At 41.8% G+C, this 27,729-nt stretch overlaps 1 protein-coding gene across 2 annotated transcripts in view; it reads left to right on the top strand.

Annotated features, from left to right (window-relative positions):
- Positions 1-545: 545 nt before the first annotated feature.
- TMTC1 (transmembrane O-mannosyltransferase targeting cadherins 1) overlaps positions 546-27,729 on the top strand; it is a 270,701-nt gene continuing 243,517 nt past the window's right edge. For both annotated transcript variants that reach the window (XM_047066852.1, XM_047066851.1), the window contains exons 1-2: positions 546-853; positions 21,250-21,427. In XM_047066852.1, coding sequence (XP_046922808.1) covers positions 546-853; positions 21,250-21,427 — 486 coding nt within the window. The remainder of the gene's footprint in view (positions 854-21,249; positions 21,428-27,729) is intronic.

Genomic DNA, 27,729 nt, shown 5'->3' with positions numbered 1-27,729 from the left:
GGCCCGGGGGTGCCCGCAGACGAGGCCCTCCCCAACCTCGTTGGTGGGGGGGGTGAGGGTGCATGCTTGGGGGGCGGCCCGGAGCGCCAGGCAGGACCCCGGTGCCCCTTCTCCGCCTCTCGGGCGCCCCAGCGCCGCGACCCCGCTCCACCTGCGTGCGAACTCTCGCGGCCGGGGACGCGGGCGCCCGGGGCTGAGTGTGGAGACGAGCCGGGCGGGGGTGGGGGTATGGGGGTGGGGGGGCGGCTCTAGTCCGGGGATGGAGGGGGGGCGGGTGGAGGCGAGAGCGAGCGGGGCATGCGCAGTGGGGCGGAGGAGGTGGCGATGGCCGGGGGAGGCGGGGGGACTGCTGTTTATTTGCAGCTGGGCCAACTCGGCGGCGCAGGCGGCGGCGGAGCGCGGGGCGCCAGCGGCGGGTCCAGCTGCCGCCGCACCATGCCCGAGCCCACCTCCGGGCAGCCGCGGCGCGCCGCCGGGGCCCCGGCCGGGGAGGATGCCAGACGCCCGGGAGCGGCCAGGGCAGCGGTGGTGGCGGCGGCGGCGCGATGGTAGTGACAGGCTGTGCCCGAGGCGGCGGCGGCGGCGGGGACCGCGCGCCCTCCCGGCGGCGGGGCTGCGGACTCGCGCCGGCCGGGGCCGCGGCGCTGCTGGCCGGGGCGAGCTGCCTGTGCTACGGCCGCTCCCTGCAGGGCGAGTTCGTGCACGACGACGTGTGGGCGATCGTGAACAACCCCGACGTGCGGCCCGGCGCCCCCCTCCGCTGGGGCATCTTCACCAACGACTTCTGGGGCAAGGGCATGGCCGAGAACACCAGCCACAAGTCCTACCGACCGCTCTGCGTCCTCACCTTCAAGTGAGTCCCTCACCTCGCGCCTACAGCCGCCGCAGTTTCTCCTCACCCCCCAGCCCGAGCTGGGCGAAGTTGCGGGACCCGCGTGGGGGGCGCTCCTTTTCTTGCGGCGCCTTCCCCTCCACGCCTCCCTTCTGTCCTCCCGTCCACGCCACTCTGCTCCGCGGTCCCAGGCCCCGCTTCTCCGGGCTCCCGGGGCGGTTCGGGAGGCGCGGGCTGGGAGTTGGGATCGAGTTTCTCAAGAGTCTGTGCTCTCAGCGGGCTAGTCTGTCGGGCAAGGACTTGGCGCGGGGCTGGTAGAGCTGCTCCCGCACCCCACCCCTGCCGGACAGTGGTCAAGTGAGACGGTGCGGGCCCAGCGAGTTCCGGACTGGGGGGCTGTGGTGGGAATGCTTCCAAGTTGGGAATTTCTCAGAGGCTGTTGGGCAGCTTCGCTGATGGAGACAGAGGATCAGTCCCTTGGGGGTCGCGTTCGGAGAAGAGGCGAGAGCTGTGAGCTGCCAGGGCTGCTTGGGTTTTGGGGAGGCGCAGAGGAGGGAGCAGAGGCTCTCCCCCGACCTGCAGCCTTTGGTTGCTCTCCAAGCCTTTCCAATCTGCTGGTCTGCGGAAGGCTCGGGATTTAGATTTTAAAAGATGCAAAGCAAAGGAATGCAGAAGCGTGGGATCCTCTGGGGATCCTGGTGTCCCAGTCGAAATAGTTTTCGTTTCACAACCTCAGAGTCATGATTCAGCATTTCTGGTGTGAATAAAGTGTAAAGGGAGCCGAGAGAACGCCAGGTTTTTGTAGGGTGGAGTATTTTCTTGAATTTAAAAGAGGGCTTGCTTCAGATGGATGGGGAGGAGGGCTTTGTATGAGTACTATCTCCTACACCATGAGCTTGACTCAACCCCTTATAATTTGGCTCAGTGTTTAAGCTTAACAGCGTGTCGGACAAAAACTTGAAATAATATTGGTTCGGTATCATCAGTGTTTTAAGCCTTTTCCAGTGGGTGTAATATGAACCCGTCTTTATGGTAGTGGTCATCCGAGACGGGATAGACAGCTTGAAAAGCCTGCCTCTGGCCAGGAGGCCAAGGTCTCTTGACAGGTGGCTCAGATGACTTAGAAAAGGAAACCATAGCAGTTGGCAGTAATTCATGGGCTTTTGACTTAATTTTTCCATTGAAAGTTCAGTGTTTTAAAGAGAGTGAGGAAATTGCACATTTGAATCTGGAGAGAATATTTTATAAACATTTGTCCGCTTAGGAAGCGGTTTTGGTGTTCCGCTGAAAGATAACGTCAGCTACTGAGTGAGTTGCTCAGTACTTTCAGTTTTCTAAATGTTTCTTAAAATCTCCTTAGATGGCACAAATATGTATGTTTACTTTCTAGATTGACCTGCTTTTTCATCTATTACAATGAGGGTTGGTGGTTAATTTAAGGTGTGAAAGCTCACAGCATGAGATGTGCTGGGCTTGTAACAGCCTTGGAGACCGTCTTGATTTGAGCATTTTCCATTTTAAAAGGTCAGGGCCAAAAGCCTGTGCCCACTTGGTGGAGAGTGGGGAAGATGTTTTCACTTCTTGACTTTCTAAAATTTTTTTTCATTCATGCAGGAAATGGCAAGGACAGAAAAGAGAGGAGTGGGGGAAGGAAGTAGACAATGAAGCAAGTCCATTGATGAAGAGGAATGGTAGCAAGGGTTTGGGGGAACAAGGTTAGGGAAAGGAGAGTTGGGAGGGCCAGGGTCAAATCCTCACTGTGTACTCTTTGGTCACAAAATGCAGATTGGTGTCTAATGCCATTGTTCTTTGTATATTGCATCTATTTTGTTTTTGTTTTTGAGAAGGTTGAGTTGCAAATCTAGAAAGCAACACAGCACTAATTGGAAAGGGGTAGATGTCTCTTCGAAGAGAAAGTTCATCTTTCTGTGCTCACAGGTGTGGATTTAAATAGGACCTAGAAGCTTTCTCCATACTGCATCTTCTGCAATAGCTTAAAGAGGGGCACGTATAAGAGCTGGCTTCGATGATGTTAGACCCACCCAACTCTAAAGATTGTTGCAAGCAAGGACAGAGAATCGCATTTATTAACTATTCAGTGTGAACCAAATATTGGCCTAAGCACTTTACACAGATTATGTTTTTAGGATTTTTATTTTAGGTAGTTGGTGAAAATAAAGTGGCTTGTTAAATATACATACAAACTATCTTAATTATATCTTAAGGTAGGAATGTTTGAATAAAAATCTTTGAGAATTCAAAACGATTTTTTATTTTTATTGTAAGAAGTCATAATATAAGATTTGCCATGTACAATTTTTAAGAGCTTGATAAAATATTATTAACTATAGGCACAATGATTTACAACAGATCTCTGGCACTCATTTCTCTTGCATAACTGAACTATAGACCTGCTGAACAGCAACACTCCAGGGCTCCATTCCCCCTGCCCTTGGTAGCCATAATTCTATTCTCTGTATTTCCGTGATTTTGACTATTTTAGATACCTTATATAAGTATAATCATGCAGTATTTGTCCTGTGACTGGCTTATTTTACTTAGCATAATGTCCTCCAGGTCCAGCCATGTTGTTGCATATGACAAGATTTCTTTCTTTTTAAAGGCTGAATAATACTTCATTGCATGTATATACAATTAAAAAAATTTTTTTAGGGACGCCTGGGTGGCTCAGTTGGTTGGGCGTCCGACTTCGGCTCAGGTCACGATCTCACGGTCCGGGAGTTCGAGCCCTGCATCGGGCTCTGGGCTGATGGCTAGGAGCCTGGAGCCTGCTTCTGATTCTGTGTCTCCCTCTCTCTCTGCCCCTCCCCCGTTCATGCTCTGTCTCTCTCTGTCTCAAAAATAAATAAACGAAAAAAAAATTTTTTTTTAATGTTTATTTTTTTGAGAGTGAGAGACAGAGTGTGAGTGGAGGAGGGTCAGAGAGAGAGGGAGGCACAGAATCTGAAGCAGGACCCAGGCTCTGAGCTGTCAGCACAGAGCCCACGCGGGGTTCGTACCCAAGAGATCATGCCCTAAGCCGAAGTCAGACGCTTAACTAACTGAGCCACCCAGGTGCCCCTATACCACTTTTTTTTTTAATCCATTCATCTGATGATGGCCAGCCAGATTGTGTCCATACCTTAGTTTTTATGAATAATGCTGCAGTGAACTTGGGAGTGCATCTATCTCAAGATCATGATTTTAATTCTTTTGGATTTATAACCAGGGGTAGGATTGCTGGATTCTAAGATAAGTGTATTTTTAACTTTTTGAGGAACCTGTATACTGTTCTCCATAGGAACTACACCTTTTACATTCCCACCAGTAATGTACAGTGGTTCCAGTTACTCTACATCCTTGCTAACATTTGTCATCTTTTTTTTTTCTTCATAAAATCCAACCTAGTTAATTGGTGTGAGTTAGGTGATAACTCATTGTGGTTTTGATTTGCATTTCCCTCATGATTACTGGTGTGAAGCATCTTTTCATGGACTTGTTGGCCATTTGTATATCTTGTTTTTAAAGTATAATTGACATGCAATGTCCTATTAGTAGTGATGTGATGTTTTTTATACATTATAAAATGATCCTCAGTATAAGTCTAGTTATCATCTGTCACTATACAAATTTATTACAATATGATTGGCTAGATTCCCTAGGCTGTACATGAGATCTCCATGACATATTTATTTTATAACTGGAAGTTTGTACTTCTTAATCCCCTCCACCTATTTTACCTGCCCCCCAACCCCCAATCAAGCCAGCCCCCCTCTGGTAATCAATCATTTGTTTCCTGTATCTGTGAGTCTGTTTCTATTTTGTTCTCTTTTGTTTGTTTGATTGTTTTCTTTTTTAAATTTCGCTTGTAAATGAAATCATGGTATTCATCTTTCTTTGCTTGACATATTTCACTTAGGATAATACCTTCTAGGTCCATCCATGTTTTCACAAATGTCAAGATTTCATTCTTTTTTATGGCTGAGTCTTTTTTGGGGAAATGTCTTTTCAAGCCCTTTGCCCATTTTTTTTCATCGGATTATTTGTTCATTTGTTTTGTTTTGTTTTACCTTGAGTTGTATGAGTTTCTTATGTATTTGGGATATTAATAATATATTAGATACATGGTTTGCAAATATTTTCTGTTCTGTGGGTTGCCTTTCTACTCTGTTGATAGCTTCCTTTGCTGTGCAGAGGTTTTTTAGTTTGATAGTCCCAGTTACCTAATTTCTTTTCATTGCCTTTACTGTTGGTGTCATATTTAAAAAATCATTGCTAAGCCTTAACATCATGAAGTTTTGCCCCTGTTTTTCTTCTGGGAGTTTTACAGTTTCAGGTCTTATATTAAAAATTTTAATACATTTCAAGTTGAATTTTGTCTATGATGTAAGATAAAGGTCGAGGCTTATTCTTTTGTATGCAGATACCCAGTTTTCCCAGGACCATTTGTTGGAGGGACTATCCTTTCCCCATTGTGTGTACTTGGCCTTTATGTTGAAGATCCTTTGACCATATGTGTGTAGATTAATTTCTGGCCTCTCTATTCTTTTCCATTGGTTAGTATGTTTCTTTTTTTTGTTTTTAATTTTTTTTTAATGTTTATTTATTTTTGAGACTGAGAGAGACAGAGCACGAATGGGGGAGGGGCAGAGAGAGAGGGAGACACAGAATCGGAAGCAGGCTCCAGGCTCTGAGCCATCAGCCCAGAGCCCGACTCGGGGCTCAAACTCACGGACCGTGATCGTGACCTGAGCTGAAGTCGGACGCTTAACCGACTGAGCCACCCAGGCGCCCCTAGTATGTTTCTTTTAATGCCAGTACTATACTGTTTTAATTACTGTAGCTTTGTAATATAGTTTGAAATTAGGAAGTGTGATGCTTCCAAGCTTTGTTCTTTCTCAAAATTGTCTTGTGTATTTGAGGTCTTGTGCAGTTACAAATGAATTTTTTTTTCTGTTTCAGTAAAAAAAGCCACTAGGATATTATTGGAATACATTGGAATACATTGGCTATAGAATACACTGACTATGGACTACATTGGAATGTATGGAATACATTGGAATACATTGACTATAGATGGCTTTGAGTAGTATGGACTTTTTAACAGTATTAAGTCTTCTGATCTGTAAACATGAGACGTCTTTCTGTTTATTTGTGTCTTTAATTTCTTTCATTAGTGACTTAGGGTTTTAATTATACAAGTTTTTCATCTCTATTTTTAGTGCTATTTTATTCTTTTCGATGCTATTATAAATGGAATTGCTTTCTTAATTTTGGATAGTTCATAATTATACAGAAATGCAGCTGACTTTTTTAACTGAAATATAGTTGATAGAAATGCAGCTGATTTTTGTACGTTGATTTGTGTCTTGCAACTTTACTGACTTTGAGTATTCTAACAGTTTTTTATTTTGGGGGGAATCTTTAGGGCTCTTTAATGCAAAGGATTGTGTCATCTGCAAACATAGTTTTACTTTTTTTTTTTTCCAAATGTAAATGCCTTTTATTTCTTTTTCTTGTCTAATTGCTCTGGGTAGAGTCCTAAATAGAAATGCAGGAGTGGACATCCTTGTCTTGCTCTTGATCTTAGAGAAAAACCTTTCAGTTTTTCACTGTTGAGTATGATGTTAATTGTGGACTTTTTGTATATGACCTTTATTATATTCAGGTAAATTCTTTCTAAACCTAGTTTTTGGGAATTTTTACCATAAAAGGGTGTTGAATTTTGTGAGATGTTTTTCTTGCATTTATAGACATGATCATGTAATTTAGCCTCCGTTTTGTTAATGTGGTAAATAACATTAGTTGAATTTTGCATGTTGAACTATTCTTGCATCCTAGGGATAAAACCCACTTGGTTATGGTGCATGTTCCTTTTAATGTGCTTTTGAATTCAGTTTGCTAGTATTTTGTTTAAGACTTTCCCATCTGTTTTTATCATGAAAGTTGGCCTGTGGTTTCATTTTCTTATAGTGTCTTTGCCTTAAAAACAAACAAAACAAAACAAAACAAAACAAAACCTTTAATTTTGAGGGGCGCCTGGGTGGCTCAGTCATTTAAGTGTCCAACTTTGGCTCAGGTCATGATCTCATGGCTTGTGAGTTTGAGCCCCGCATCAGGCTCTGTGCTGACAGCTCAGAGCCTGGAGCCTGCTTTGGATTCTGTGTCTCCCTCTCTCTCTGCCCCTCCCCTGCTCGTGCTCTGTCTCTGTCTCTCAAAAATAAATAAATTAATTAAAAAAAAAACCTTTTCATGTTGAGATAATTGTACATTCCCCAGCTGTAACTAATAATACAGAGATCTCTTATACCATTTATCCATTTTCCTCTAGGGTTAAGGTATTGCATAATTATAGTATAATATCACAACCAGCAAACTGATATTGATACAATCCACAGCTTTTATTTACTTTTTACCAAGTTACGTATACTCTTTTTTATTTTTATTTTTGTTGAGTGTGTATTTAATTCTATGCAGTTTTGTCACATGCAGATTTCTAACATTACCACTAGTCAAGATACAGAACAGTTTCATCACAAGGATCCTTCCTGCTTCTTTATCATAGTTATAAACACCTAATTCATAATAACCCCCTAATTCATAACACCCCACCCTACTTTATAATCACTACTAATTTGTTCTCCATCTCTATAATTTTGTCATTTTGAGAATGCTATTTGTGGAATCATTTAGTATGTAACTTGTTGAGGTTGGCCTTTTTTTTTGCACTTAGCATAATTCTCTGGAGTTTATTCAGATTGTTGCATATCAGTAGTTAATTTCTTCTGTTGCTGAGTACTATTCCATTGTATAGATGTAGCACCGTTTACTTATTCACCTGTCGAAGGACATCTGGATTGTTTCCAGTTTTTGGCTGTTTCACAAATAAAACTGCTATAAACATTCATTTACACATTTGTATGTGAACATAAGTTTTATTTCTTTGGGATAAATGACCAGGATTGCAATTGCTGGGTCATATGGTGGTTGCATATTTAGTTTTTTAAGAAACTGGTAGACTGTTTTCCAGACCTTGTCATACTGTGTATGAGTAATCCAGTTTACTTTGCCTCCTCATCAGCTTTTGACATTATCATTGTTTTTTTATTGTAGCCATTCTGATAGATGTACAGTGATAATCTCATTGTGATTTTAATTTGCATTTCCCTAATGGCTCTCGGTGTTAAATATACTTTCACGTGCTTATTTGCCCTCTGTATATCCTCTTTTGAAAAATGTCTCTTCATGTCTTTCACCCATTTCCTAAGTGGATTTTTTTGTTGTTGTTGAATTTTGAGATCTCTTCATATATCGTAGGTACAAGTCCTTTGTCAGCCATGTGGTTGGCACATATTTCCTCCCATTCTGTAGCCTCTTTTCATCCTCTTCAGAGGGTCTTTCTCAGTCCAAAACTCAAACCTAGTTTCTATTAAATTATTACCTTTGATTCATTGAATGAACCTTGTACATACTGAGAGCTGGAAATTACCTTAAGAATAAACAATAAATAAATATGTTAATTAATAAGTAAAGATGTGTAATGCTTGTTTCTATAAAGGTACTTGCATGTATAGAAAGATATTAATCACAGTTTTTCTCAAATAAGAAATGAGCTGAATTTTGAGTGAGGAAATGGATTTTTAGAGGGTCTACTTTTACCAGTTTGCAGGACAGGGTATAAAGGAAAATGAAGGCAGTTTACCAAGATAGGGTGGCTTTGTACTATGTCAATTTAATGAAACTGGAACTTTGTTTCTTGGAAATTCCTTCTCTGTATTGCGCTAGGTTATAGTTGTACACAAATTTCTTCCAGATATGGAAAGTGAAAGTGAGACTGCCTATCCCAGTCAGAAGGCTCGTGTCAAGAGAGTCTTGTGGGTTATCACAGACAGGGCGGCTAACCCACTGCTGCTGTGTAACAGTGGCTAGGTCCCTGGTGCTTCCAGAACTTTCCAGATCATGGTGCTCTAGCTACTTCGTATCATGGTGCAAGTGCGAGTGCAGCTCTGTAGGGAAGAGTGCCAGCCTGTTTGCAAGCCACTCACATCATTAAAGTTGGAACCTTCGAGGCGGTGAGAAGCAGAGGTACCTTGTAGTTCATCTTCGTGGCTTCCAGCTCTGTCTCCCTTTCCCCTACTTCAAGTCCCTCCTTCCTCCCTCCCGAATGCCTGCCCTGCCTGCCCTGCTGGCTTTTGACGTCTGTTACGGACAGAAGTGGCAGCCTTGCGTAGGCTATTTAGCCAGCTTCCACAATTGTGAAAGGTCAAATCTCTACAGTAAATCCCTTCTGCTGTATCCTTCCCTGTGGTTCCGCTTCTGCAGTCAAACTTTAACTGATACAAACGGTCATCTGTGTTCCCTGAAGTGAATTTAGAATTCTAATGAGTTTCTGTTTCTAGTCAAACCTTACATCGGTCTTTTCGTAAGATCATTTCCAAGGGCACACAGGAATATTTTTGGACCCTTGTAGAGCAGAATCAAAACATCTGTGAAAACTTAATCTGCAGCAGTAACCTTTTTTATTTTGCTTCTTTATCCTCCACTGGCCATGACCTGTTTTTAACTCTGGAATCAGGACATTAACCACGTTCAGTCACTTGGTAGACACTTAATTGACACAGAACCAAAACCCATGATGCCCATAACCTCCACCTTGAAATATGGCCCTGATTGATTTAAAAGGTGCTTAGCTTTTTAATTTTATTTCCTTTCTACCTCTTTCCTCTTGAGAAGAAGCTCCTGCTGGATTGCTAGCAGTGCCATTCTGCATCAGGAAGGAAGGAGAAGCTTCCTTCAACAAGGAAGATCCAATGGTTTTCAGGTTAAAGATGGGGAAATGAAGGCAAATTAAAGGACCTTAACTCTTGATTCTCTCTCCATGTTTAGGCTATTAGATCATAGTGTTCTACCAGTTTGCTATAAAGTTTTATTTTATTGAAGACTTCTGATGATGATATAAACCGTAAGAGTGAAAGTGGGTGGTTTAAAATGTCAGAGTTAAAAAATAGAATATCTTAATATGTGCAGCTGTAAGGATTTGCAACATTTTAATGCTTGGATCTGGAGAGGGTTTTTTTTTTTTTTTTTTGCAGCAGTTTGCATCTTTTAGTCACAGATGATACGCCAACCATGAAAATCAGCTCTAGCCTCTGTGCCCCAAAACTGAAAGAAATGGTGGAGTGTTCATTTTGGTTCTGTTTCTTTTGATTTGCCCTCTTTGGAATTCATTTTGAGATAGTCTGTCTATTGCAGCAAAACTCATAAGTTTGTGTTCTGAGTCTATGATAAATGGACAAATGGAGATTGTTTGACTAGATTGTCTAGGATGTTCAGTGATGGATATAGCCAAGGAAAAATATGATTGGATGTGATAGAGATTTTATAGAGAAAAATGAAAAAATGGCCTCTGAAAATTTCATGCCAACTAAGGTTTATCTTAGAAACCCCAAGAGGAGGGGGTTAAGATTGTTGCCTGCTAGCATATACTTTAGATGTAAGATAAGCTTTAGACTACAGTCTGGCAGTGTAAGAAGGATGGAAAATGAGAGGAATATATTTTTGAATTATGAGGGTTTTTGTAGGTGAATCTCTCAATGGGAGCTTGGAAACACTTTTTTTTTTTTTTAATCAACAAATGTCTTTTCTATCTTCCTTTGGAGCTACATTCATGTTTTCCTTAAAATTTTCTTTAATTTCTTGTGTTTTTTTTTTTTTATTTGAGAGAGAGAGAGAGAGAGAGAGAGAGAATGAATCCCAAGCAGGGTCCTGACATGGGGCTCAATCCCAGGACCCTGGGATCATGACCTGATGCAAAATCATGAGTGGGATGCTTAACCAACTGAACCACCTAGTCGTACGATGTTTTTCTTAACTTTGAATACATAGTTATCCCACTTAAAAGGATGGGGCAGGGTAAGGAATGCTTGGCCATGTGAGAGTAATGGCTCTGTTACTTTTCCAAATGATAAGAAATGGTTTCTGTTCTATGAGCCCCTGTTGATCTGACCCCTGACCTCTACCATCTAGTCTATCAATCTGCAACTCATTCTAGAGTTCTTATGCCCTTTACAGGCCAAACCTGCTGCTGCTGCCTTTGCATTTTCTGAATTGCTTTCCCCAGACCTGTGCCCTCTTGCTCTCTCACCACTTTCAGTCCCTGTTCAAATGTCACTTCATCCTTTGCACTTTCCCTGGTTCCCCAATCCAAAATGGCAGACTCTCCTCCATATTTCATCCTTACTCTCTCACTCTGTACCTTCCTTGCCTTAGTAGCCCTCGTTGCTATCTGACAACATGGATTTATGATTGGTTTTTATCTTCTCTCATACTGTGTAAACTCCATGAGGTATATCTTTAGCACCTGGAACAGTGCTTGTCATACAAAGTCAGGGCTTCATAAATTACTGTTAAAAGAATGAGTTAATTAATAATTTATGTGAATGCTTGACTTTTTCAGGTTAATATTTAGGTAGGGCTACACATTTATATATAGATGAAAAAGTCTGCTTGACTTATTTCTTGGTTTATTTACCTTTTGTCTTCCTCTGTCAAAGAGAAAAGTAGAGGCACATACAGATGGTTGCAGTGGGTCCTGCTTACTGGGCGATTAATGGGCAATTTTGATTCTAAGAGGGGCAATTGTGGCTCCCTGTTGTCACCTGCTGTGACTGTGACTCTGTAGAGAATGAGGATCTACAGCGCTTTGCGACCCACCATTCTCCTCTTGCGTGGCATATTGATGTGTGCTGATTGCTGGATGCTTGCTATAGATTTGAAGACCGGACACAGCAGCTGTACCTTCTGAGGCAAACCACAGAATTACACAGGGTTGTCTCCATACCCTACTGTCAGGGGACAAAAGCTCAGCCATGCCTGTGGCCTACAGTCTATAAAGAATGGCCATGTTTTTTCCAGCCAATGAGGTAGACATGAAATATTATTTGTGGTTGGATCAAATAGATTATAAGGCCCTGAAAATACTTTCTCAAGGGAACTATGATGGCTGTGACTTTCTGTCCCCAAGTATTACAGAATAAAGAATTTGTCTGGTCTTTATCCCAGGTTCCTGGGAGCTTCTAAACCCTTGGAATTTCCCGAGTGATGAGAGTGTCTCTGTTGTTCATGGTGGGCCTGAGACCACACTTCAGTTTATGTTAAGGAAGAGGTAACTCATGATGGGCCTCCAGATAGTTTCAGAACGTCGGCTGGCTCTGCTGGGAAGACCAAGCATATGATTAGAGAGACGGGACTTTGAGCCACATACCAGCCCTACCTTCCAACCTCTGGGAAGGGAAAGGGGAGCTGAAGATTGAGTTCAGTCACATGATGAAGGATTGAATCAATCAGCCTAAGTAATAAAACCCCACTTAATTTTTTTTTAAGTTTATTTATTTATTTTGAGGGAGAGAGTGAGCAGAGGAGAGGCAGAGAGAGAGGGAGAGAGAGGATCCCAAGCAGGTTCTGCATGTCAGCAGAGATGTGGGGCTTGATCTCACAAACTGTGAGATCATGACCTGAACTGAAATCAAGAGATGGACACTTAACCGACTGAGCCACCCAGGTGCCCAGAAACCCAAATTAAAAACTTGACGTAGAAGCTTGGTTGAGTTTCCTCGATTGGTAATCATACATCATTGTGCTGAGAGGGTGATGTGTCCTGAAGGCATGGATGGTTTGTGTTTAGGACCCTCCCAGATCTACTCCATGGATCTTTTCTTTTGATTGATTTTGATTTGTATGCTTTATAATAAAACTGCAGTCGTAAGCTTAACACTTTCTTAAATTCTGTGAGGCATTCCTGCAAATTCCTAACCTGAGAGAATCGTGGGAATCCCCTAATTTGTGGTCAGTTGGTCAGCAGTGCAGGTGGCCTGGGAACCATTGAACTTGCAGCTGGTGTCTGAAGTGAGTGGAGTCCGAAGCAGCACTTTGTCCTCACATAAACTCTGGGTAGTCACTGTCAGAACTGCACTGCACCCAGGAACTTTACCAAACACATACCTTTAAAAGAAAACAAATTTGCAGGAGCGCCTGGGTGGCTCAGTCGATAGAGTGTCCAACTCTTGATTTTGGCTCCGGTCATGATCCGAGGGTCCTGGGATTGAGCTCTGCATTAGGCTCCTCGATGAGCATGAAGCCAGCTCAAGATTCTCTCTCTCTCTCTCTTCCTCTGCTCCACACCCCCGCTCATGATCTCTCTCTCTCTCTCTCTCTCTAAAATAAAAAAAAAAGTAAAAGAAAACAAATTTGCTAAAAATTGACAACCCCATTATAGTTATAACTGTACTTATATGATATTTGGTGTTGATCTTTTAATTTTTATTATTTGCTGACTCTCTTTATGAAGATTTTCTTCTGGGACCTGCTGCCTTCTAGATGTGGTCACTGATCTTCCTTTCCTCAATTTTCCCACCCTTTCTTTGATGCTATTGCTACTCTGAGCACTTATGAGACAATAGTGACAATAACTTCCCCTTGCATGGGGTGTGGGCTCCTCCTGACAAGCCCCTCCTCCCCTGTTCCCTCCCTATGGCTTCCTCATAGCCAGGCGAGGATGTGATGCCTTGAGCACAAACCAAAACCATGAATTTTATTTTTGTCTCAGAGCACCAATCTCCCCTTTGCACTGTTGTTTGCATTGGTGCTTGTGAATCACATCCTTTGGTTCTTTGATGCATTAAGTGATGATGATTTGCTGATTTATTCTTGATACTAGAGGGAATGCAGAAGAAGAGCAACCAGAATGATTAAGGGCCAAAGGGATTCGCCTTGGAGGAAAACGAGAAAAAACAGATGTTGTTATTTATTGGTTGAATGATCTAAGGAGACTATGGAAACCACTTACAAACATTTGAGAGCTGGGAGGATGGCAGGAGAAGGGGAAGAAGAAAAATGGATGGGAATAGAGGAAGATAGGAGAATATACCGTATGTTCAGTATTGGGCTGTGGGAACTCACAAGGCAAGTGTTGGAGAACCCATTATTGGATAGCAGAAACAGATTGTAAAGGGGTAAATGTAATTTTTTCTTTCTCCTAGTTTGTAGCTCTTATTGGAAAAAAATGTAAACTGGATTCTCCTGGTAAGTGTGGCAAACATATGTAGCCTTCCTTTAAGCTTTGTGATGCATGACTCTCATTGTTTTGAGTATCACCTGTTTTGAATCACTGGGTTTCTTGGGACAGATTTCTGGGCCCCATTTCAGATTTACTGACTTAGAATATCTTGGGATGGGATAAGGGAATCAGCAATTGTAGCTAGCACGCTAGGGGATTCAGAATCCTGTGAACCACTGGGACTCAGTGGGAGCATATGTTTCATGAGGTTGAGATGCCAAATATTGCTGGTGTAATATACAAAAAGGAATCCCAAAGCTCATTGAGATAAGGATGTTGCAATGCACTTATCACATGCTGCCTGCCCACACCTTCCTCCCACCACTCTACTACATTTCCTGAGAGGGCCAGATGATTTTCCCTTCACTGAGGCATTGAGAAATATATTAGCAGGGGAGCACCGACAACTTCGGGAAGCTCTGCGTGGACTCTTTTCTGTAGGCCAAGTGTGGTGTGGGAGATGCTGCCGGTGAGGTAGGCTTTCTGATTTCAGTGGGGGTGATGGGACCCTGGAGTACCAGATGCCAAGTGGCAATGCTTAGCTGCCACAGACAAGGTGAGTGCTTTTACCATGGTTGGCAGCAGGGATGCAGTAGTAATCACAATGTTTTGACCCCCTGAGAGGGACCATTGGTGGTGACTAATCAGTCACATTGTCCCTAGGTATGAAGTAGATGGGCAGCCCTCTTAAATCTTGCTTCAGCTGTATACCACGAAAACTCCAGGTTTTGGGCCCCAAACCAGACGTGAGCCATGACCTCTTCTGGAGGCTCCAGACCTCTGCTAGTTTGTTGAGATGGAGCTGTTTGATAGATGTGGAGTTGGGGTCCCCTGGAGGAAAGACCCTAGTATATTTCCTAGCAGAAGTCTCTTCCAGAAGATACAGCCTGTTTTTGTTTTCTTAAACCAGAAGTATTTTCCAAAGAACAAAATCAAGAGTAAGGGGCTTTGTTTATCTAGAGCTCCAGGGTATGCAGGTGTGAGGAGAAGGAAGTGCGGCCAATGGCTTTCTTCTCCCCTTCCCACCCCTCCTTCCGTGACTTCTTGGTGCCAAACTGTGTGACCCTGTAACCTTTTCTGGGGACGGGTGCTCTTTGATTGCTGTGAGTTCATCATGGCCCCACCTTTCGGGACAGTTTTACAAGGAGGCAGAGGAGCTCAGACAGAGGAGGGGTATTAGCATTCATATTTGCCAAAGTCTGGAAGGCTTTCAAGCAGTCCGACATGGCTGTTCAGACTTTTTCTGGAAAAAAAAAAAATCCTATTGGCCAGTTTAGCTTTAAGTGAGAAATGAAGCCTAAATGAAATAAAATTAGAGATTCTTACTGTTGACTGGGAAAGATGATCTTTTCAACTTTCAACTTAAGGGGAGTTTATGTGCTCATTTGGTACACTTTCATTTAGAATTAATTCACTGTGTGCTAAGTGAGATGGATACTATGAGGAAAAGAAATTAATGTTTTACAGTGTATGAAAAAATGCTTAAAATATTTGAGGAATATAGTAAAAGAGTTTTAAAAAACTGATGTGTGCTATAATGGAGTCTGTTCGGGGTGACATGGAACCCTAGAGACTGTTCTTAGGTGGTATTTCAGGTGTGCTGTTTATCATGTTCCTGCATGGACATTTCTGGGTGTCCCAACACCAGTTCTAGTTTTAAATATTACTTCTTTGTTTTTGAGCTGAGGCCTGTCTCATAGCAGTTGTTGTTTCGTATTGTGGTAAATTGTGCGTACTTGTGCCCTCTGAATAGGCAACGTGTTTCCATGCGGCCATGTAGTACTTCAAGAGAAGCTGGAAATTTTTATATAAAATCGTCTGTTTTAAAAATGTCGGTGGGGGGGCGCCTGGGTGGCTCAGTCGGTTAAGCGTCCGACTTCGGCTCAGGTCATGATCTCGCGGTCCATGGGTTCGAGCCCCGTGTCGGGCTCTGTGCTGCCAGCTCAGAGCCTGGAGCCTGTTTCAGATTCTGTGTCTCCCTCTCTCTGACCCTCCCCTGTTCATGCTCTGTCTCTCTCTGTCGCAAAAAAATAAATAAACGTTAAAAAAAATTTAAAAAAAGAATGTCGGTGGGGTGCCTGGGTGGCTCAGTTGGTTGAGTGTCCAACTTCGGCTCAGGTCATGATCTCTCACGGTTTGTGGGTTTGAGCCCGGCGTTGGGCTCTGTGCTCACAGCTCAGAGCCTGGAGCCTGCTTTGGATTCTGTGTCTCCCTCTCTCTCTGCTCCTCCCCCACTCACGCTCTGTCTCTCTCTCTCTCAAAAATAAATAAACATTAAAAAATTTTTTTCAAAAGATAAAAAATAAATAAAAATAAAAATGTTGGTAAATTCGGGGCCCCTGGGTGACTCAGTCAGTTCAACGTCTGACTCTTGGTTTCAGCTCAGATCGTGATCTCAGGGTTGTGGGATGGAGACCTGCGGCAGGCTCTGTGCTGGCTGTGGAGCCTGCTTAAGATTCTTTCCCCCTCTACCACTTGCTTGTGTGCACTCTCTTTCTCTCAAAAAAAAAAAAAAGTGGTAAATTAAAGAAAGAAAGAAAGGGTATACAGATGATACAAAATAATTTGCAGACTTAAACTTGGCCCTTAGTCTATTTGCAACATTGTTATTGGATCTTAGTTTCCACTCAGAGAGGTACTTGAGTGAGTGCATTGCTTAAATATTTCATCATTCATTCATTTGTGTATCCATCCACGTATCCCCTTAATTTTGACAACTGTGAACCAGGCAGTATGCTAGATACTAGGGATACAGCCATAATATGGCAAAGATCATTTCCCTTGGAGGATTTGGTATCATTTCTGTCATCTTTCTTTAGGCTGAGCATCCTCCATTTCCTCAAGCCTACCTTCCTGAGACATCACTTTGAGACTCCCCATCCTTCAGCATCCTGGAGCTCTCCTGTGAAGATGCTCCAGGGTTTAAGTAGCACTCAGAGAGGCTGCTGCCCCACATTGGATACCACCTACCTTCACTGTCCCGCATGCAGACAGAATGTCTCCCTCTTTCCTATCTCTGCACCTGGTAGGTTCTCCCCTTGCTAGATTTCTTTCACTGCTAATTATCTGTTTAGTGTCTCTCTTTCTCTGATAGCAGATGCCATGTCTTCTCCTTGTGTCTCTGGGCCCTACATCACACCTGACATGTAGTAGGTACTCAATAAATATCTGTTAGAGTGAATGGAAATGAAAATTAGTTGGACTTATGCAGAACCCTGTCTGTGGTTTGGTCTGTTTTGATAGCCAGGACATAATAACTCTGAGTTTAGAGTAAACTAACAGCTCTTGGACAATGCTATGTGAGTAGTTTTAGTCTAGATTGCAAGTATTTTGTTCCCTTTTATGTCCAAATGTGGATTTTGCTCTTACCCATATTCTGTGTAATCCTGTAAGAATTAACTAACAATATCAGGCATTTAAACCCTTTGCCAGTCTTAGTCTCCCAGAACAGTGACCCTCCTTCCCAGATACAGGCTTTCTGGCAAGCTTGGTTAGCATACACTACAGATCTAGCTAAGTCCTTGATAGAAATATGGGACAGACCAGAGATAACGTCAGAGTCTTGTGACTTACACTGAAGGTCTACATCTAAGGAGACATTGATTATTATTCACTACTCTTTGTGTTTGCTACAAATCCTTCTTCTTATACCTTGTGCACAAGGTGATTGTGAAAATTTTTGATAAATGCCTTTGTTAAAATAAAGATAGGATGTGTCTGTCACATTCCCTGCCCTATTAAAATGTGAGGTTCATCAGTTGAACCCCCTTTTTGTGAACCCGTATTGGATCCCAGGATCAGAGATTCTTTTTCCAGTGCTCACAAATAACATTTTGTTATTATTTCATCTCAAGATCACTTGTTTATAGTTTGGGGAGTTCACTCTCTATCTTTTTAGATACTTGGGAACTTCTCCTAACTTTAGATTCTCAGTAATTTCTCAAAGCTTAGATTTGCCAGTAACTAGTACCATGTGAGAGGCTTTCAGTTACTTTAGCACTGCGGTGGATCCCCATTCAGTAATTTATTTCTATATTTTGGGGTCTAAATGAATTCGCTTAAAACACCAAGCATTTTTTTCCTAACCAGTTTCCAGGAATAATAATATGATGGTAGCTATACTTGTGGTAAACATAATAGCATGTGTATAAACGTGTCAAATCCCTAAGTTGTACACTTGAAACTAATGTAATATTGTGTGTCAACTATACTCAGATTAAAAAAAATCCTCCCCCCAAAAATCAGGGATTTGGCTTATTAGGTGTCTTGCCTTCTCTCTATTGTCATCTTATGATTATCACAGTATGATGCATCCTTGTATACTAAAAAGAAAAGTCCTGTTTCTTCTTCTGCTTATAGTCCATACTTCTGACACCAGATATGTAGGGCTTTTTTTCCACAGTGATCAATTCTCAGTGTCCTACAGTATGTGGATATCCTGCAATTCAATGTAATTCTGCCACTGTTTGTCTAGAGTTAGCATTAGATCCCCCAGGTTAAGGGCTCATTTCCTTCCACAAGACTCACCCCATTTCAGATACCAGTTGCAAATTGTGGGTCCCTAGATTGCCACACTTCTGTCTAACTTGGTTGTTAAATCAGTGTTCCCATGAGCCCCTCCTCAGGTTCAATAATTTGCTATAATGGCTCACAGAACTCAAGCAGACACTTCCTTAATGTTTACTGGCTTATTATAGAATAAAGGATATAGATGAACAGCCAGATGAAGAGATGCTTAGGTGGGGTCTGGAGGGTCCCAAGCACAGGAGCTTCTGTCCCTGTGAAATTGAGGTGTACCACCTGCCCAGCTTGTGGATGTGCTCACTGATGTGGAAGTTCTCCAAAACCTGTAGCTCAGAGATTTTTATGGAGGCTTCATCAAGTAGGTATCACTGATAATTAACTCAATCTCTAGCCCTTCTCCAATCCCTGGGGTGGGGAGGGGGAGGGGGAGAAAGGCTGGAAGTTCTAAGCTTCTAATCATAACTTGATCTTTCTGGTGACCAGCCCCCATCCAGAAGCCATCCAGGAGCCTACCAAGAGTCATGTTATTAGAGCAAAAGGTAATCCTATCACTTAGGAAGTTCCAAGGGATTTAGGAGCTCTGTGTCAGGAACCGGGGCCAAAGACCAAAAATTGGAACAAAAGATACTCCTACTACCTTTATAACTTAAGAAATTACAAAGGTTTTACCATCTCTACCAGGAGTTGGGATGAAGACCAAAATGCATATTTATTATATTACAATGTCATATCTGTCTGTTTATATCTGTATCTATATCTATCTATATCTATCTTTGAACACTTTTCAGGTTATTTCCTTATGGAAAATTCCTAGAAGTGGAATTTTTGATCAAAGGTTATGTACTTCTTTAAAAAAAATTTTTTTTAATGTCTCTTACTTATTTTTGAGAGAGAGACAAAGTGCTAGTGGGGAATGGGCAGAGAGAAAGGGAGACACAGAATCCAAAGCAGGCTCCAGGTTCCTAGCTGTCAGCACAGAGCCTCACATGGGGCTTGAACTCATGAACCATGAGATCATGACCTGAGCCTTAGTCAGGCTTAACCCACTGAGCCACCCAGGCACCCCCAAAAGTTACGTACTTCTTAAAGCCTTTGCTATGTATTGACAAATTTGAGACCTTCCCAGTGGTTGTGAGATAGTTTGCCTGTTTAGTTTTTTTGCCCTGAGTGTGAATGAACTTTAAATGAATGGCTTAGTTGGTCTGGAAAGCTTAGCCTGATGAAAATCAGCCTCAGGAGGATGGGCTCTCTGGGAACTGCACCTAAGTTCTCTGAGGATAGGGAACTGGTCTTGCCCTTTCTCAAAGCTCCACCGTCTTAAGCTCTGATTTCCAACAGCTCTCTCACCATAGGTGGGTCCTCTTGAACTGGAATGGGATGCGATTCTTTCTCCTCTAGCTGTACTTGACCATTCCTCTTTCCCTCCATATGTTTCACACTACATTTCTGTCTTAAGGACTTTGGGGTGTGTGCAGAGTACACCAACATACAGCTGGCTTGAATCTTACCTCGGAGCCCTGAAGTTTGATTCCACAAAACAGTTCATTTTTTCTAGGCTTAGTTAGGACCATGATTACTTCAGTGGGAATGGAATTGGCGTCAATTAGTAACTATGACATTTATATTCATGTGTCCAAATAAAGCTTGAGATGCTTAAAATTCTGTTAAATTTGTGCGTGAATCAAGTCAAGTATTTAGAATATGCATATGCCATCGCTAAAGTTGACTTTTTCATTCTCGATTGTTTTGGCAAAGAGGAGGTGTTTCTATAAGAGAAGCAGATCAAGGGCATGAGAATAAAGACGTGGGATTACTGTTTCAGTAAAATAAGCTGGAATATAGACAACTACAGGCAACCCCCCTTAGGGTATATATGCTCCCCCCAAAGAATCATGCCCTATACAACTATTTTTTTCTGTAACCCCACAGAGTCAATTGGGGACATTATGTCCTGTTATTAAATTTAAGGCAACCTTCAGAAGTGTCTCTGTTCTGCATTTCATAGTAAAGTATTTTTAAAAATGTTGAACAATACATTTCCCTTCTTTTTGTGACACTCTTTAGTTTCTTCATCATAATTTTAGAATTCAGATTTTGAGATCTGTGGGAATTTATGTTAGAAAACATTTAATACGGATTCTGAAATGCAATGCTTTTCTCATCCTTTTAATTTCAGCTGCAGCTGGTAATAGTGTCTTTAGGTGCACTGAAGATCCCTTGTGGGGTGGTAATTAATGATCGTTCCGGGTGCATAGTCTGGAAATTTGGTTCCTGGTGGGTATTCTGGGTGAGAGAACACGTTCATGCTTGATTTGTCCCAACTCTGACCACAGTCACAGTCTTGTGGCTTTTCTGTCTTCTCCAGGGGCTGCGGCTCTGACCCAGAGCACTGTGGACTTGCTTTTGAACCGTCAGCTCCTTGGGAAGAGCTGGTAGTGAAAGCAAGAGTCTCTCGGGGCTGTTTGCATTAGCCACGGAGTGAAGGAAAAACAGGTCCAGCACCTAGCTGCTTGTCTTCTCGGGCCACAGGGTTTTCTGAAATAATATTGTATTGCTTTTGCAATGACTTTTGCAGATAGGAAAATTCTGAGATAGGGAAAAAATGATACTCGTATATGTAGAGTAACCTGATGTTGGGAGTCATCCATTAAAAATAATTGATTGAACAGCTTATCTTTTTTAAATGATCAGTTCCCTCTGCTTTCTCCGCTCCCTTGCGCTTATGTTTTCTGTTTGTAGCTGATTCCATTTTTGTTTTTGTTTTTATCTTTTTTTACAGGCTGAACGTATTTTTGACTGGTATGAACCCATTCTACTTTCATGCAGTGAATGTGATTTTGCACTGCCTAGTGACTCTTGTCCTGATGTATACCTGTGACAAAGCTGTCTTCAGGAATCGCAGACTTGCTTTTGCTACGGCGTTGCTTTTTGCTGTGCATCCTATCCACACGGAGGCAGTGAGTATCCCTGGAACTTAATGAAACAATGAACTAAAACAAAAAACAAAACAAAAAACAAAACAAAACAACAACAACACAATGAGCCTTTCAAAACCACGGTAATTCAGTGCTCCACTAAAGTGTTTGTCTTTATGTATAAACCATTCTGCTTGACAACTTTTCTTTTTGAATGTTCAAATGGCCTTCAGAATTTAACTGCTTTTCTAAATAACCACTGTTGTTATTACACGTAGTAATAAATGGCCACAGTTTATTTGAATAAAATGTAAGTTCTAATGTGTTTTAAACAGCACAGGGCATTTTGCGATCCTTGTCCTGCCGAGGCATTGTTCTTGCTCTGCATTTGTATTTTACCTTTTCTCTCTGTGCTTTATATTTACAATATTTATGATGCTGAGCTGTGAGTAAGAGGAAAGACTAAAAAGTTAGACTGACATTCTTCAAGTTAGAAAGACAGACTTAAGAGAGGGATTTATAAATAGGTTTCTAAGTTATTTCGTGTGAAGTGTAGTTATTTGGTGGATGATGACAAATTTATTTAAAAGATAGTTCAAATCTGTGGTCCTCTTTACAATAGGGATTTAATCATGCACCCAGAAGGCATTATCAATTTACCTCATTTCACATCTCAGTAATACTTGGTTTATTTTAGTATAACTCAGTAACCACAGTTGGTTTATTTTATATGTATTGCTGGGGGCAGATGAAGACTTTCTAAGGGGTATGTTTTAAAAGAATCATTTCCTTGGGGCGCCTGGGTGGCGCAGTCGGTTAAGCGTCAGACTTCAGCCAGGTCACGATCTCCCGTGAGTTCGAGCCCCGCGTCAGGCTCTGGGCTGATGGCTCAGAGCCTGGAGCCTGTTTCCGATTCTGTGTCTCCCTCTCTCTCTGCCCCTCCCCCGTTCATGCTCTGTCTCTCTCTGTCCCAAAAATAAATAAACGTTGAAAAGAAAAAAAAAATAAATTAAAAAAAAAAATAAATAAAAGAATCATTTCCAGAGCCTCAGCTTGCATCTGGACACTTTCCTACAGTTTATCTGTCTCAGAACATGCCTGGGGTCGAAGTGTCAAGTTGGTTCTTCTCTCTGTCATCCCTTTCTTTAAAAAAAAAAAAAAAGTTTATTTATTTATTTATTTTTGAGAGAGAGAGAAAGAGAGAGAGAGGGGTGGGGCAGAGAGAGAGGGAGAAGAATCCTAAGCTGGCTCTGCACCAGCAGTGCAGAGCCTGATGTGGGGCTCAAACTCACTAACTCCGAGATCGTGACCTGAGCTGAAATCAAGAGTTGGATGCTCAACCAACTGAGTCACCCAGGCACCCCTTCCTCCTCTCCTTTCAATTGTCCTTCTCTCATTGAAAAATAAGAAGGACATTGAAGAGGGCACTTGTTGGGATGAGCACTGGCTGTTGTACATAAGCAATGAATCACGGGAATCTACCTCCAAAACCAAGAGCACGCTGTATATACACTGTGTGTTAGCCAACTTGACAGTAAACTATATTTAAAAAAAGAAAAAGAAAAAGAAAAAAAGAATGTCTCAAATACATCAGACTTTTACTATTCCCCAGGTATAGAAATCTCTGAGATACCTTACAAAGAAACAATTTGATATATTGGTGTCAGCAAAGCCTCCTTCAATGAAGGTATTATAGACCCGAAGATGGGCTTCATATCACGCTCTGTCTTACACATATTTCTGCGAAGAATACAGCATGGCATTAGAAGTAGGGTACGGTGGCCTGTGTTGATCTTCTGAATTCAGAAGTGAGATGGTTGTCATGGGAATGCATAATAATATGTTCATTTGAATTGACATAAGAAGTTTGATTTGGCCAATTGGTTTTATAATGAGGACTGGTTTTGCCAGTTAGGCTATATGTGATAGACATTTTCCACACACAGTATTGTGAATCTATAAGCCCAAGATTTTGATACAAATCTATTTGGAGTGAGTGACAAAGAAAAAATGATTTTACACAAACAATTACATTACTTAGGGTAAATTTCCCTGCCGTTCCTTGAGTGCCTCTCAAAAGGTGCCTCTAAGTGGAAGATTATGCTATAACTGTTATTAAGAAGTGTATTTTTATATCTAAGAGCTACTTATCATTTTTTCTAATTTGTGATGTATTAAAAAATTATGTATCAACACTAAGTGGAATAATAATATAAAATTGAAAATTTAACAGTTATCACAAGGACGTTTACAATAAATTTAAATATATAAGTATTTTTATTACAGGGAGGAGATGGTAAGTAGAATATTTTTAAGCATAACTATTTAATACATTAATAAACAATGCTGAGGAGGAAATAAAATAGAAATAAGAGTTCAAGGGGAAATGGGTGTGAAATATCCATCATTTAATGAAGAGCCTGTTCATGTTTGTGTAAATGGAAAACAATGAGCTTCAAATTGCTGTGGTACATTCCAGATTCCATTTGGTACATTTAAAACAGTAATATTATGGCCTTATTTTGAAATGTCAGTATTTACAATGCATAGGAAATTAGATCCTTGCAAGTATTTAAAATTATGATGAAAAATTTTAGATATGAATTTTAAAAGATGAGAGAGATACATAAGTTTTTAATATTCTTTTTGGATGTCATATGAAGAGAAATAGTCAAAGACTATTACTCCTAGCCATATAGAATATATGACACCAGGTCAAAGTACAGTTGAAAATATGTGTGTGGAACATCTTGGGGAACATTTTTCCAGGAAAGAATAAATGAATAGGACAATAACGGTCTTAATTCTATGCTTGCAAAGAGGGAGAGCAGGTAACCTTGGACAGCGAGATCATGAGCTGGTAGAGTTAGGTCGAATTCTAAGAAAAAAAATCCTGTTAGCGAAGTGACCTTTAAAAAAAGGTTTCATTAAGGAGACACGTTGGGTGGCTCAGTTGGTTGAGCATCCAGCTCTTGGTGTCCTCTCAGGTCATGATCTCACAGTTTGTGAGTTCGAGCCCTGCATCAGGCTCTGCACTGACAGCACAGAGCCTGCTTGGGATTCTCTCTAGTCCTCTTTCTCTGCCCTCCTCCCTCTTCCTCCCCAAATCCCCCCCCCCCCGCCCCTGCTCATGCTCTCTCTTTCTCACAATAAATAGACTTAAAAAAATGAAAAGGTTTCAATAAGCTTTTGTACTAATAAAAAAAAATCCATGATAAGACAATTATAGGGACAAAGGAGTCTGAGAGCTGGACATTTAAGGAAAAAGTTTAAAGAACTGTTTGCATTCACAAGGAATGAGAGAAGTGTAGGAAGGAGGTGAAGGAAGTAAAGAAATTTGACTTACATAACAATCTATACTAGGAAGTAAAATCAAGAGACTATTTCAGTTATAGGTAATAGTTTAGGTTTCTAAGGAAGAAGACAGAGAAATAGAAAAAAAGGTATTGTGTTGTGGAAGACTTAGTGACAAATTGTTTTTAAAAAGGGAAAATAGATCACAGGGTGGCTAGAGAGGCATTTAGAGGGATATATCTCCCTTTTGTTAAACAAGAACAAAAATGGGACCATAAGTAATCCCAGGAAGGATGGAGGATTTACATTTTTGGGGGAGGGGCTCAAAAATTTTTTTAATGTTTATTTTTGAGAGAGAGAGAGAGAGAGAGAGGGAGCGAGAGAGGGAGCAGGGGAGGGACACAGGGAGAGGGAGACACAGAACCTGAAGCAGGCTCCAGGCTCTGAGCTGTCAGCACAGAGCCCAGTGCCCCACAGGAGGAGGGGTTTAGTTTCAACATATTGGTCCGATCAAAGATTTGCTTCCTTAATTATGTAATCAGCATATAGTAAATGAATACTTGTTTGGTGCAAGCACTGTGCTAGGTGCCAAGAGGGTATGTGGGTGGATAAGGGGTCCCTACCCATAATTTGTTCACAAGCTCCTAAAAAAGCCAAAGAACATACACATAAATACATACAAGACAAAACAATATGTTGTAATAAAAAAAATCATTTCCAATTTAAGTATGCAGGAACAAATTCATTTATTTACTCAATCTTTCAACAAATAGATTGCAGAGGGTATAGCACTGACCAAGGTAAACGCAGACCTTTCTTCGTTGAAGGCCTGTGATTCTTGTAAGAGTTTTCTTTTATTGTCTCTCTCTCTCTTTTTTTTTTTTTTTTTTTTTTTTTTGAGAGACAGCAAGCAGGAGAGGGGCAGAGAGTAAGGTTGAGAGAGAGAATCCCAAGCCTGCTTCATGCTGTCAGGTCAGAGCCCAATGTTGGGGCTCGATTCCATGAACCATAAGATTGTGACCTGAGCCTAAATCAAGAGGCAGACGCTTAACCGACTGAGCCACCCAGGTGGCCCAGAAGGGTTTCTGACAGTATATTTCTGGGGAAATCATGGGAAATTTGTATGTTTTTCTGAATCCTGAATCATGAGAAAAATAAGTAGAGAAATTGGGAAAATGGGGAATATCATTGTAATTCCCTTGTAGGAATAAAACTTAGCAATCATTATAGAAACATTATTGGTTGGAAGGAATGCACTTGACTTACGTCAAGTCAAAAGCAAGAGCAGGAAATGCTGATACATGGAGCTGAAGGTTAAGGTCAACATTTCCAGAACTGGGACAAGAGCACGTAGGAGAGAATTGGTAGTGATCTAATCAGTCATTCTGGCTTTCAGCTGTTGGATGTGTTAAGTGTGTGTTTCCTGTCCCTGTCTAACACTAATGGGACTCATTCTTGCAGATGGAACAATCAATAACTTGATACACATGCAATACTTTGTACAAATCCTATGAATGTTATTCTAAGAAATAACAAGTTTTGGGGACAAATTAAATTCTTAATTGGTAATTTCCACATGTGATTCTGTTAAGCTCACTAGGACCTAGATCTGAATGTTACATTGTTTCCATTCTACCCCGGTGATGTTCACTCATTTTTTCCATTACTTGAGTATGTGTTACAGAGTTCAGTTCTCAAGTTACAGCTACCCTTTTGCTGATGAAAACCTGCAGCTTGAGGCAGAAGTACATGCTATCCATCTGCATGTATTTTTGGCTGGGTCCTTTGTATTTCCCAGCACCCTACAGTTCAGCCTACGTTGTCATAGAATCAAACCCAGGAGCTCCAACTTAGCATCCCAGTTTGCTTCCCATTGCCCATTCCTGTCCATTTTCATTTACTCCATGCTTTCATCCCTTTATGCTTTCCCTTCCAGAAACACCTGTGTTTTGAGACTGGTCTTTCCTCTGCCTGGAATGCTTCTGTGTTCCTTCCCTGGCCCAGGATTCACATTCCCCTGTCTTCAACTTACTGAGCCCTTCTTGCCTCTCCTTTAGATGTTAGTGTATAACACCAGCCTTTCCGTGAAGCCTTCCCAGATTCTACAGTCAAAATTAATCTCTCCATTCTCTCATGGCAATGATTTCTCCTCTTTATGATACATGCAGTACCCTCTTTTGACTCCCAACCAGATGTTAAACTCCTTGAGGCAGGTTATGTCCCTCCAGCTGGCCCAGTACCTGGCAAATAGGAGGCACTTGGAAAATGTTTGTTGAGTGGAATAAATCATGCAATTACTGAACATGATGCTACCGACTAATTGAATCACAGTGAAAGTGAATGGTTGGTCTTGACATATAGTAGTTGGTGTCAAGCATCTTGTTTTTAAGACATCTAACCCTCTTGCCCCAGAGACCCCAGCTCAACAGGGATATAGAGTAGGTGTTCAGTGAATGCTTGGTGGTTTGAAACTGGCCACAGAGTCTGTCACTGTTAGCATTAACATTTCAACAACCCCTCTGAGCTTCCGCTCCAAGGGACACTACATTCTTTATATCTGGGCACATCCAGCTGGCACATTCTGCTGCTGCTGCTGCTGCTTCCCAGAAGCACTAACTGGCTGCAATTTGAGAAGTAGGCTTCAGGCTCCTTTAGCACATTAGTTATGCTTGCCTGGCTTGTGATTGCCTCATCCCAACTTGCTACACCCAATATCAGCTTGCACCTCTTGCTGTTGTGTGAGTTGGCCACATCAGTTGTGCTGTGGTGAGCGTCCCTCTGGGTCCAGATGTGTGGCTTTCTCCCAAGACTTTGTTGCTAGTGAGTTGGGCTCTCTGTTGAGTGTTCTAGAGGCCTCGCAGGTGATGCTGAGCTCAATGCTCAGAGATGTGGTGGTGTAGACTGAGCAGATCTGGGCTCACAGTGAACCTGTGTGCAATTGTTGCTCTACAGACTGTAAGTCTGAGCTAGTTCTGACACTGAGGTGACACCATATTGTCACTGTGTACCTCCTTTGTGTCATGCCATCTTCCTGATTTAGCATGCAAATG

Source organism: Lynx rufus, unplaced genomic scaffold (genome assembly GCF_022079265.1).
Source record: "Lynx rufus isolate CCGP_SWC_20201006 ecotype Redwood Valley unplaced genomic scaffold, mLynRuf1.p SCAF_7, whole genome shotgun sequence".
NCBI lineage: Eukaryota > Metazoa > Chordata > Mammalia > Carnivora > Felidae > Lynx > Lynx rufus.
Note: the sequence above shows the minus strand (reverse complement) of the source record. Positions and strands in the feature narration are given on the sequence as shown.